Raw genomic sequence first — 11719 nt, forward strand, 5'->3', positions numbered from 1 at the left:
GGTCAAGAACTTTAAGTGCGCCGGATCGTAGTAAGTACTGGTAATTTGCGTAATATGCACCTTGTAATTCATATGAAAAATTAGGGCTTAGGCGAAATATGCCTCCTCGTATGGATAGCAAGAATTGAGACTAATGTAACTTTTTTTGAGAATATAAATATAATTTTTGTTTTGTCTGCGTGGGACTTTTAAACGTGTGGCGCAGGCTAGTCGCTCTTTTGGCCCATCAAGTTCACGCGGGGACCTGGACACCTCCAGCGCACTGCAGCAGGGCCTGTGTTTTGTCATATTATTACAGTCAATGGGCGGTGTCCCCGGTGGACTTTGGTCCCAGCAGCAGGCAAAGAGGCTCGTGGTGAGATCAGTGTGAGGTGGCTCGGCCACAGACCATAGGTCCATAGGGCCTGTTTGGAGAGTTGCCTAAGCCGCCACCGTCTAAGGTTAGGCAACCGCCACAAGTGCGGCGTGCCTAAGCAGCCATGCTTAGGCATGTGTTTGGTGTACTGCCGCGCCTAAGGTTAGGCATGCTGAAGAAAAGTATGGTAAGTGTTTGATGCCCTGCCACGCCTAATGTTAGGCACGTGTGGCATCTATTTGGTAACACGCCTAACTTATGCATGAGTCTTCTTGAACATAATAAGCTCCAAATAGCTTTAGGAACAAAAAAAAGAGTGCTGAAGCCATCAAATTCTGGACATAGCAGAAATATTACTTAACATCACAAGATCGATGGTTCATAACAGCTCCATAATACTTGAACATAGCAGCAATAATAGAGTATTAGCAAAATGCTCTATGATCAGCCTAGAAGAAATGCTCTACAAACAGCCCATATAAGCAGTTATCAATAGTTTTCACCAGCTCCATATAATCAGGTTTACAATGGTGCTGATTAACAAAATAGTAGAGCACTAGCAGTTAACAAAAGTTCCTATGGTCAGCCTCCATTCACAGCGGTCAGCCTCCATTCGCATCACCCATCTTGAGTACTCCGATGAATCTATTACAAGTGTAAAATAAATCAGCTTAACCAAATGCAAATAGTAATTGTAATGACAGCCAGAATACAACATATGTGTAATACCTGAGCACTTCAACAAAATAGCAGCACCCACACCAAGCCAATTCACAGCCCCGCATCGCTAAGGAACTTGAGTATCCGTGACTGAAATGTTACCTCAGCTGAAGCCGATAAGAAACCACGCATACCTTTTTGTTCTTTGGCTGCTAGATATGTTCCAACCATCAACTTTTGGTCAGTAGTTAATGTCATCTGTTCAAGCCTTTCCCATAATATATCATCAGAGCTACGCATAGCTAGTGGAGGGGGCGGTGGCTTCTTCATTTCCTTTTGAAGTTCCACCAAAGTAGCTGCAATTGTATCTCCAACCTTTGATATACGGCTCCTTGGCCTCACATTTCTCTTAGGTGGCTGACCCTCACTTCTTGGGCGCTTCGTTCCAGAGCTAGATGAGCTTAGATCAGCCAATTGTGAAGCCATAACAGGCTGACCACTTATAGGAGAAGGTAAAGTGTCAGAATCATCACCTAGATCATCCTCACCTGAGCATAGTTGGAGAAGTCATTGCAAATATCATCATCATAATCATTATCCTCGTCATCTTGGGTGTCATTCATACAAGTGTTGGCATCCATAGCAAGCGAACCATCCGCACTGCTGTTCTGAAAGAGTTCTTGCATCTCATTGAAAAATTTTATAGGCTTGGTGAGGAGTCTTCTTACCCTATCCTGCACAAAGTTGCAAAATGTTAGTAATGTACATTTATAAATTAGCCAATGATAACAAAAATTGATTGAGAAAAATAGCATACACATAGTTTAGCCTTATCTGACTCAGACATGATGACCATAGACCTTGAGCTGTCAAAGGAGTTCCCACTCTTGCCTAATGCTGTTGCAATGAACTTCCAATTTTTCTTGTAGTGCCTATAATGCCTCTCAACTTGAGCAACAGTTACCCCCATGTTGAATTGCGCTATTCAGCGCTTCAGAACACTTAAAGTGATGTTGTTTTTTAAGCTTAAAACCAGCATGCTGCTCCTTTATATAATCAATATACCAACCAAGCATAAACTTAGTTTGATCCTCATCCCATACAATGGTTCTCTCACGAGTTGGACCACCACCTCCCGCGGGCGGAGGCGCGTCCGCGCGCGGGGGGGGGGGGGGGGGGGGGCGGGCGGGCGGAGGCGCTTCCGTAGGGGGGCGGACGGAGGAGGCGGACCAGGGGGAGGGCAGTACCTGGCGGCACGGACGGTGGAGGGAGGAGACTGCGGCGCGATTTGGTTGTGGCGGCCAAATCGAGCGCCGCAGTCGCGGCGTTTTTTTGCGTGGCGAGTGAGCTGTGGCGCGCCTCAGATTCCGTGGCGCGCTAACCTTAGTATAGCATCCAAACGCATGCCTAACTTTGCGTGGCATGCCTAGGGTTAGGCGGTGGCGGCTTAGGTAGAGCTCCAAACACGCCCATAGTCTACGCTGGCGATAGCAGCGGACGACAGCGGACCATAGGTTCATTTATTTCTTCTTGTGAGCTGTCCTGTCCTATCTTCTTGCTTTCTCCTCTTTCCGCGTTCATCCATTATTCACATTCATGGCATGGTCTCCCTTTGGCTCTCGCGTCCTCCAGCGCGGCGAGCGGCCGGCTAGGCCACGCGGGGCAAGCCGGCGCGGCGCTGCACCCAGGGCAAAGGGCGTGCCGCGGCCGAGGCCCGGCAGCCGGCGGCGGCGCAGGACCACGGCCCAGGCCACGCCAGGCGGAGGCACGATGCCGGGTCGCGCGACCGAGGTAGGCCCGGCGGCTCGGCGCGGCTGCTCGGTGGCCAGCTCGACGCAGCGGTTCCTCCGCGGCGGCTGCTCCTCTTCCGTTCTTCTCCTTGGTGGCCCGGCGGCAGCTCGGCGCGGCGCGCGTGGCGGCCTGGCGGGAGGCGCTGCGGCGTGGCAGGTCCTCGTCCGATGTGCCTCCTCCTCCTCCGTTGTCCTCCTCTGCGGCGGCTCGGCGCGGCGGACCGGGTCGCTCGAGGTCGTAGATAGACTGCGGGTTGATTTCCAATAAATAGAAGGGCTTTTTTGCAAAAAGAATCCTAGGTTTGCATGATTTGACCGTCCGCTGGCCGATCCAACGGTCGGGAAAAACAGGCGACGTGGCCTCGCTCTCCGGCCCTCTTTTGGTTCAGAAATCGTATACAGAGATTACTGTTAAAATCTCCCAAGCAAACAGATGTAGTTGCTGATTTTCGAAACTATATGTTATTTCGCATGTCCATACAAAAACCGTCGATATGTCCGAGTGGTTAAGGAGACAGGTTCGAATCCTGCTGCCGACGTTTTTTCCAGCAATATCCTTTTATTTTTTAATTAGCATTTTCTCTATGCGATTTTTACCGTCGCTGAGGGAGGAAGCTGCAGGGCTCATCGGCCTTTTTGCTCTCTTTTGTTTCCTTTCTTATATCCATTTCCCTCGTTTATTTCTTTTCTCCTTCTAGTTAATATGCAGAAATTCTCTCTCCATTTTGTAATACGTCGCCTTTTTTCCCTATCAAGTATGCTGTCAGGCATATTTTTTTACCATTATTCTACGTAGTAATGAAAATATATCGCTACGGGTTATAAGACTGCTTTAGCAGTGAAAATTATTGTTCGTGGTATAACACGATGTGTGCGGCAGCAAGGAAGACCGCGTTAGAGGTATTATAGCGTGAATTAGTACTCTGCCGTGTAATGGCCCCCTGATGAGTATTTTATTTTCCAGTGAACCACTTGGATTTTTGGGTAGGATCGGCTTAACCATGCCCTCTTTTCTTCCAGAACAAATTAGTCCTATATATCACACCCTCACATCAGTGGTGGCCCTAGGTCTATACTCCTATGGCACATAGTGAAAATACTATTACCTCTGATTATGAATATATATCGTTCAAGCCATGGCTATGGTATTCAACATGGTACTTTGATTTTTACCAAGAGGTACGCTATTTTAAATATTACATTGTAGAATATTCCTATAGTGACTTTAGTAACACCAACCATGAGTTATCGGTCGATCTGTAAATTTTCCAAATATCCATGCGTAAGGTTAGAAAATGTTTGACCGACCAAAATTGCACAAGCAAAACGGACAAACGTTTCAGATAGGAGCTAGGAAGTAGCGTTGCGACGAGGATCTCAAGCTCCGCCGTGCACTACCATAACGAAAAAAGAATAACTACTGTTTAACAACTTATATACATATAAAAAATATCCTAATATCTTTTTCCTTTCTTGAATCTTTTAGTTTTAGTCAGTTCATGAAAAAATTTATACTATAAATTTCTTCTTATCCATAATGGATTTACCTGGAGTACATGCGCAGTACGGATTGGTGCTCTTAATTTGAGCGAGAAGAATGGCACGGTGGGGGGCCCGGCACCGGGGCGGCCGTTTTCGTAGCAGCCCGTCGCGTGGCGACGAACGGAAGCACGGGCGCGCGTACCGTGACGGAGCTCTCGTCTAGCCGATCGCCCGATCCACACGTGCACAGCGAGACCTTTCCATTCCATTTTTTTTTGAATAACTTCATTTCATTTTCAACCTATTATCGCCTTACCGGTGTCCTGGATCCTGCCAAAAAAAAAATTACATGCCCCAGCGACGGTGCAAACTGCAAACTAGAGAAACATATCTTTTTCTTCGGGAATTCAGCCGGCGGCTAGTCTGACCCCCGAATAAAAAAGTTGAAAAAGTCCAATTTCCCCGGACCCGGCCTGCTCGCTTCGCAGACCGCATCAGATTCCCCAAAATTAATGCGTTCACACGGGGGGCCACGCGCCTGTCACCCCGCTCCCAGGCTCCCACAAATACCCCAGGGAGAGGGAGGCGAAGCGAAGGCCATCTGCCCACCAACCGTTCCACCACTGCCCGCAGTCGAGTCCCCGTCTGCATCCCCCGGCGCGGCCATGGCTCCGATCGCGGTCGGCGACTCCCTCCCCGACGGCCAGCTCGGCTGGTTCGACGAGAGCGACCAGCTGCAGCAGGTCTCCGTCCACGCGCTCGCCGCCGGCAAGAAGGTCATCCTCTTCGGCGTGCCAGGCGCCTTCACGCCCACCTGCAGGTCTGTTCCGTGCTGCCCCGCACCCTTTTCCCGCCTCCGTCTCTTCCGTCTTCCCCTCCCGCTTCCTCGGAGATCTCGTAGCTTTTTGGTCATGTGTGGCTTCGCTTTAGCGGGAATGGGACTGGGGTTTCGGCCCTGTGTTTTTTTTTTGGTTGGGGGGGGGGGGTGATAAATCTGTCTAGGTCTTGCTGGGACTCGTGGTTCTCTAGGAGATAGTTCGGATTCGGAATGGATACTAGAGATTGAGTTTCAAGCAAACAGATCGACCACGGGAAGCTTCGCGTCCTCTATTCGTGCTCGGAAATTAGTTGGTTTCACCACCCAAAATCCAGCTCGACTCCCCCACTCCCCACTAGTACTAGTTCCTGTGCTAATTGGAGTCCAACTAGTCGTTCTGGTCCAATTAGCACAACTTTTCATTAGGACCAGAACTACAACTTTCAATTAGGTGGTGAATTGTAAAAAAATAAAGAGCAAATGCATAATCCTCACCGTAAGAGTTGTGCATCGGTCTGGTGAAATGTTCACTTGTTTCCATTGTAGGCTAACTGTTGGAGCCCAGAAATCATCGGTCTCTTCTGTTGTGTGCTAAAAAGTTATCGAAAAAAATTTCCCTCATACTTTGGTGAACCAAGTAGTTGGGTCTCATTTCTTGTAAAAAGTTTTTCCCACAAATTACGTGGCTGGGATGTTGGTTATATTATGGCTTTTCTCTCTCTATTGACCACCTCAAGTGGTAATTTGTTATAAAGTTATATAGCTCCAACCGTTGGTCATTTGATCTGGTGAGCACACGTGTAACTATTACCTGTTTACTTGTAGAAGCAGTAAACCTGTGTACAGTTACTGACACAAAACCTAGTGAATTGAAAATGGAGACATATTACAAAACTAACCAGGTCGAGCTCTGTATGTTCTTTGCGATTATTTACGATTATGAGTTCAATTTGCAAGTCACTGTATGTGCTTTGAGTTTTTTATTGCTCTTGTATCTGTGCATCTTTTTTGATTTTGTGGAAAGCCAAGTACTCAGGCTGTGTTGTTTCTTTCATGCAGCATGCAGCATGTGCCAGGCTTCATTACACAGGCTGAGCAGCTCAAAGCCAAGGGTGTAGATGAAATCCTGCTTATCAGTGGTAGGTTGCTGTCCTATCTTTGCTTCTATGTCTCTCTCTCTCTCTATATATATATCTTGATTTGAGCACGAACCATGTTCGTAGAAGGTAGACTTAAAATTGCTTTCAGAAACCGTGGCATTTAATTTGCTCTGAATGGCTGTTAGGCTAATCACAATGGGGGGTTTCATATCCTGTTTCCAAGAATGCCACGTCAGCTTGGAGGATGAATGAAACACTATGTCTCAATGGAGAGTTTCATTTCACTATTTCACTGTTTCCAAAGGTAACCAGCGTAATTAAATGCTAGTTGATCTATTGGCGCACGGGATCTCCCATGAAACAACGGCGGTCACAGTGGTCGTCATTTCTAACGTCTTGGAAACGAGCTAGCAGAGTGTCGTGGGGATGAAACTGGTTCCTTCTCTTTCCTCGTTAAATCAGTGCCACATCATCAAAAATGCTGATATGTTATGGTAATTAATGTTATGAAACTCGCCATAAAACCCCCATTGTGATTAGCCTAAGGTAGCTCTGTTGTGAACTTGTGACAGCACACAATGGTGTCATGTCTTTTGTTGGTTATTTACATAAAGCATTGTGATGCAATGCAAATCCTTTAAATAGTTCCTGGCTTCCTGCCATAGTGCCAGGAGACAACAAGGCTGCTTTGATAATGTCAGACACTAATCCAGAAGCTACTGTCCTGTTAGAAATAATGAATTGAGTACCACTTAATTCGTTGTGTGATGCTTATAGGTTATAACCTTGATCAAAAGTACCTGGGCAAGAATAGTACATAACTCACTATGTTGTGGTTTGCAGTTAACGACCCCTTTGTCATGAAGGCATGGGCAAAGACGTACCCTGAGAACAAGCACGTGAAGTTCCTTGCTGATGGATCGGGGAATTACACCAAGGCACTCGGTCTCGAGCTTGACCTTACAGAGAAAGGGTTGGGCATTCGCTCAAGACGGTTTGCTCTCCTGGCCGACAACCTCAAGGTCACCGTCGCAAACATCGAGGAAGGTGGCCAGTTCACAATCTCTGGCGCTGAGGAGATCCTGAAAGCGCTGTAGGAGTTTCGGCTCTTGTAAAAGCGCAGCGATGTTGTCGACGTCAGTCTAGTTTGAACTCGCCTGCTACACCGCGAATAACTTGTCGATGGACAAGATCCAGTTCCATGTACACTAGACGAAACTTTTGGAGGCTGTTACCGCTGTTGGGTCATGCACCATATGGTATTCGTGTGTCATATTCGCCGGCGTTGTGCGCACCATGAACCGTGAAAAGCAATGCAGTTTGTATGCGCCAAGTAGATCGGGACAGGAACGCATGTCCTCTGTTGGCCAATCACCACATCCCCGGGCTCTCTATATAAATTTGAGCTACTTACAGGAGTTCCTCCGAATTACAAGACACCGTTTTAGCATGACCATGCACGCAAACAGTTCGTTTCCCAGCTCCAGCTATCTGTGCGAGAAGCTCTTTAACCCGCTCGTCATACTGTCGAGTCTCTGCGTGTGCAAAAATTTCCTCGTCGAGATCCGGTGAACCTTCTTCAGCTTTGGGCCACTGGGGGCGGCATCCGGCGCCTCTGGAGGCCGCTCACCATCCTCGAGGTCTTGCTCTTGCCAGTGCAGGGTACTCTGGTGCGGCTCCCTCTCGGCCTCCGCCGCCGCCGCATCAAGAACAGGAGACTCTAAGCTAGTCATTCTCCTTGATTTCGTGCGCTTGGGGTCGCGGGCGACGGCGTCGGCGTGGAGGACGTCTTCTATCCGAGACAAAACTGCAAAAGCTAAGCTCTCAAGCGTCCTGGAGTAGCTCTCCAAGATGGCGTACCCAACATCCTGCAAAAAATTCAGCACGGCAGTCAGGGGGCAAAAAGCAAAACGGGCACTGTGGCAAGCCTCGCTGGAAAGTGTGGCTCTCTTGGCACCTTGTTGTACTGGATCTTGCTGATGTCGAGTGACGATTGAGGGACGCCGGGGAACTTGTGCTCGAGGATGAGCAGGACGGTCTGCGCTCGCTCCTCGAACTCCTCTCGCTTCTCCAAGCTGACACCAGAGCCCCACGACAGCTTGTTGCAGATCTTCCTCTGCCAGATGACGACGGAGGCCTCGATCTGGTCCTTGAGGTCGACGATCTTGTGCTCTGTTGATAGGTCCACTGAATTCAGGAGCTCGCTGGGGTCGAAGATGTCGGCGGTTATGATCTTGTACATCGAGTCACCAAGAATGGACCTCCCATTCTGCAAGATCAGCGGTGATGAATTAGTCTTAGCTTGGAGCATTTTTGAGGAAAAGACTTCAGCGTTTCACTAATGCATGGCAGAACAGGCATTCAAAATCTGTCCATATGCTTTGAGCAAACAAAATTCAAAATACGAGATGAGTTCAGACCAAACTAAAATTTGCACGAAATCTGTGAATATACGAGAATTTGCATGATCCTAGCAGCCTGTTGTTGGGAGGATCTAATGAATCACCTTTGGCAGAGCCTCGATGTACTCTTCGGGGATCTCCATCTCCGTGAGGACATCAGCGTTGATAGCCATGGCCGCCTTGAGCACCTGCCCAACAAGTTCCTTCTGGTGCTGGAGCCACTTCTTGGACGCCTCCGACAGGCCCTCGGGAGGAACCCTGACCGTCGGGATCCACCACTTGTCGCACGAGTCGTCGTCCTCACCGCCGTCCGCGTCTTTCGCCACGTACCAGAACTCCTGGGGCTCGTGGAAGCTGTCAAGGTACTCCTGTTCACGCACAGAGAAACAGTGCCGCCAGCAGGTGAATTCAGAATTCGGCATGTTCTAAGGAAAGACGAACAGGGTGCTTTGCACAGCCGTGCTTACGAGGAGCATCGCGTCGAGTTTTCGCAGGGCCGGGATGTTCACGAGGAGATCGCCCCGCTGCTGGGTGCCCATCACCTGGTTGGTGACAAGGAGGAAATGCAGGAGGTCACAGGTGCGATTTCGTAGCTAAAAATGGCCGGAATCAAATCAATGGCGGCGTAGCATGGATCTCATGGCTGACCTCCATGTTGGTCCCATCCTCGGATACTTGTTGCGACGGAGCGAATTCGACGATGTGGTCGGTGACAGACAGGAGCCAGTCGATCTCCTTGTTCCATCGCGCCCTCCGATCTGCCGACATGGGCTCGAGGCGGCGCTGCTCCCCGAATATGGAAGCTGCAAATTTCCCCATAATGAAGGAGATTTATGCAAATGGTAGGAGCTTAAAGAGACATCATTTTAATTAATGGGGGAAAATGAACGCTTGCCTGCAAGATTTGTGATGGCATTGGAGAGAGCGAGAGCGGAGGAGACCCCTTTGCCCGTGCCGGACATGTCTTCCCCAAGCAGCAGCTTGGCGAACTTCTCCTTCATCAGGTCCAAGTCTGCACCGGGTCCAGTACAGATAGTCAGTCCGAGAAATTCTTGGAACAGACCAGATCCGCCGCGCGTCGATCATTAGCAATGGTGATCACCTGAAGGCGGCCCACAGTCGCGGACGGTTCTCGTCGGCACCGGCGGCAGGTCATTGAGGCGGTCGGAGATCGCCCGCGAGCCGTGGCTCCTCGACAGCACCCGCTTCTGCAGCGGCGGCACGGTGGTGGCGTCGTCGTCATCATCCGCCATTCCGCCCCTGACGCTGCCGCCGCGCGGGGACGACGGCTGCGACGACGACGGCGACGGCGAGGACGAGAACGAGGGGCTGGGAGACACGGCGCGCCGCCTCCTCGACAGGAGCCTGTCGAGGCTGTGGCCGCGCCGGAGGAACCCCCCAACCATCACAAGATCATGTCACGGGGGAACCGTGCGCGCGCGCCCGTGCGCACGGGCGCGCGCCGACGCCGGCGCGGGAGCAGGGGTCGAGGCGTCGTGAGAGCTAGCTACTAGCTCGCTAGCTGGACTGCGCGTGCGTGGGGCTTGCTGCCGGTGCTCGACGGAGGACGGGGCCGAGGTCGCGAGGGCGCGCAAGGCAGGTGACCGGCCTGCCTTGCCTGCTGCCTCCCGACGACGGCTAGAGGGAGGAGGGGAGGCCTTGGAGTTTCTGTGCTGCTGCGAGCGTTGTGCGCGCGTGCATGGCCAGTCCTCACCGGCCACAGGCGCGCGCACGATTGGCTGCCAGCGTCGAGGGTGGGGGTCATGCTGTGTGGGGGGCAAGCCAAAGTTGGAAAACCAGAGGCCAAGCAGGGACGCGCCATTGTTGCGGCCAAAATTAAGCAGCCTGCTCTATTTTTTTCCTCCCTCCGTGTCTCTCGGCAAGGCCCGCATGGTCGCTTTCCCGGTTTTGGCGTTTGCGCATGCAACTGAGTAAAACCAGAGGTCCGGAGCGTCAAGGCAACTTGGGACAGAACGTTTCTGCATTCACATTAAAATTCAGGGGTTTAACAGACTGCAAGTCTCTTCACTGGATAATTAAATTTGAACTACATCCCATGATAATTAAATGTTGGGATTGGGAATATAGGTTATTTTGGTTAGGGTTTTTCCGAGGAACGTTCTTCCTGTTTGATTGAGCTTTTTTCTTAAAAAAAATGAGCTTATACAGGTACGAGCAATGCTTTGCAAATGAGAATATAGGTTATTTTGGATTTTTTTGTTAGGGTTTTTTTGAGGAACTTTTAGGTTAAGGTTCAAGGATTACTGTGCATTGAGGCTGGCCTAAGTAAAGATACAAGCACCAAAAAATCAAAAAATAGGACCAATGTAGTGCATAAACACAGAAAACCCAAAAAGAAAAACAAAGTCCAATCTAGTTGCATGTCCTCTGTTCCATAACATATCACTGAACGCCGGTTACACTTAATCAGTTTAGTTGAATGGTATAGAAGCATACCTCATAAACAAATCAAGACTTTGATCCTTTGCAGGAACAATGTCAGGAGCCAAACACAGAGCACTTCTTATGCGTTCGTTGGGACTCACTATGCGCACCTTTTTATACTCATGTTAGCGGCATTTCCAGTCTATTCATTGTAGCATGGAGTAGACCATCTGTACTCCCCCTTGGTTGGCAGGAATCATGTGTACTGAATGTTGATGCTCATTTTATCTTTATTTCATAGAATCACTTCGGCCTATACACTGTGTCATTATCCTTTAGTACATGAGAAGCTGCCATATTCCGTGCACCTTAGCGACGTAGATACCAACGTGGTGGTTCGGTCTATGTATTGGAATTAAAAGATGAATACCAACTGTTTTTAATGAAATGAAACACAGCTCCCTCTGTGTTTTCGAGAAAAAAAAATATGAACAACAATTGGAGGTTGGAAAAGTAAGGCAAATGGGAAGAAAAAGGTAACAAAAAATTATAATAGTAGACTGATTTAGTTCGATTGGATGTCTTTCCAAATCGAACAGTCCTTTATATTTTGTAGAGTGAAGTCTTGCCATGTTAGTAGTTGGAATCTTAAAAAGAAACTTGTTTAAAACCGAGTTACAACTCTATCCGAAACTCCAACTTGGACTCTCTTTGGAAGTTCCGGGTTA

The 11719-nt window shown here is 49.2% G+C and overlaps 2 protein-coding genes and 1 pseudogene across 2 annotated transcripts; 1 reads left to right on the forward strand and 2 right to left on the reverse strand.

Moving 5' to 3' along the window:
• Window positions 1-726: 726 nt before the first annotated feature.
• Window positions 727-4954, reverse strand: LOC112892436 (annotated as a pseudogene).
• Window positions 4858-7479, forward strand: LOC112894363 (peroxiredoxin-2C). Its single transcript, XM_025962046.1, has 3 exons — window positions 4858-5107; window positions 6164-6243; window positions 7048-7479. The coding sequence occupies exons 1-3, from the start codon at window positions 4953-4955 to the stop codon at window positions 7299-7301; spliced, it is 489 nt and encodes a 162-aa protein (XP_025817831.1). The 5' UTR covers window positions 4858-4952; the 3' UTR covers window positions 7302-7479.
• Window positions 7480-7639: 160 nt separating this feature from the next.
• On the reverse strand, window positions 7640-10348 carry LOC112894361 (rop guanine nucleotide exchange factor 12-like). Its single transcript, XM_025962045.1, has 7 exons — window positions 9709-10348; window positions 9502-9618; window positions 9255-9409; window positions 9074-9148; window positions 8711-8974; window positions 8162-8473; window positions 7640-8072 (listed from the first exon to the last, which is right to left on the reverse strand). Exons 1-7 carry the CDS (start codon window positions 10010-10012, stop codon window positions 7692-7694), a joined length of 1608 nt encoding a protein of 535 aa, XP_025817830.1. The 5' UTR covers window positions 10013-10348; the 3' UTR covers window positions 7640-7691.
• Window positions 10349-11719: the final 1371 nt, after the last annotated feature.

Source organism: Panicum hallii, chromosome 5 (assembly GCF_002211085.1).
Source record: "Panicum hallii strain FIL2 chromosome 5, PHallii_v3.1, whole genome shotgun sequence".
In the NCBI taxonomy this organism is placed as follows: domain Eukaryota; kingdom Viridiplantae; phylum Streptophyta; class Magnoliopsida; order Poales; family Poaceae; genus Panicum; species Panicum hallii.

Bases quoted from the DNA above. Each gene is read 5' to 3' on its own strand.
- LOC112894363 (XM_025962046.1), top strand. From the start codon at position 4,953: ATGGCTCCGATCGCGGTCGGCGACTCCCTCCCCGACGGCCAGCTCGGC. The intron at 5,108-6,163 runs GTCTGTTCCGTG...TCTTTCATGCAG, and splicing joins GCCTTCACGCCCACCTGCAG to CATGCAGCATGTGCCAGGCT. The intron at 6,244-7,047 runs GTAGGTTGCTGT...TGTGGTTTGCAG, and splicing joins TGAAATCCTGCTTATCAGTG to TTAACGACCCCTTTGTCATG.
- LOC112894361 (XM_025962045.1), bottom strand. From the start codon at position 10,012: ATGGTTGGGGGGTTCCTCCGGCGCGGCCACAGCCTCGACAGGCTCCTG. The intron at 9,410-9,501 runs GCAAGCGTTCAT...GGAAATTTGCAG, and splicing joins TGCCATCACAAATCTTGCAG to CTTCCATATTCGGGGAGCAG. The intron at 8,975-9,073 runs GTAAGCACGGCT...GTGCGTGAACAG, and splicing joins AACTCGACGCGATGCTCCTC to GAGTACCTTGACAGCTTCCA.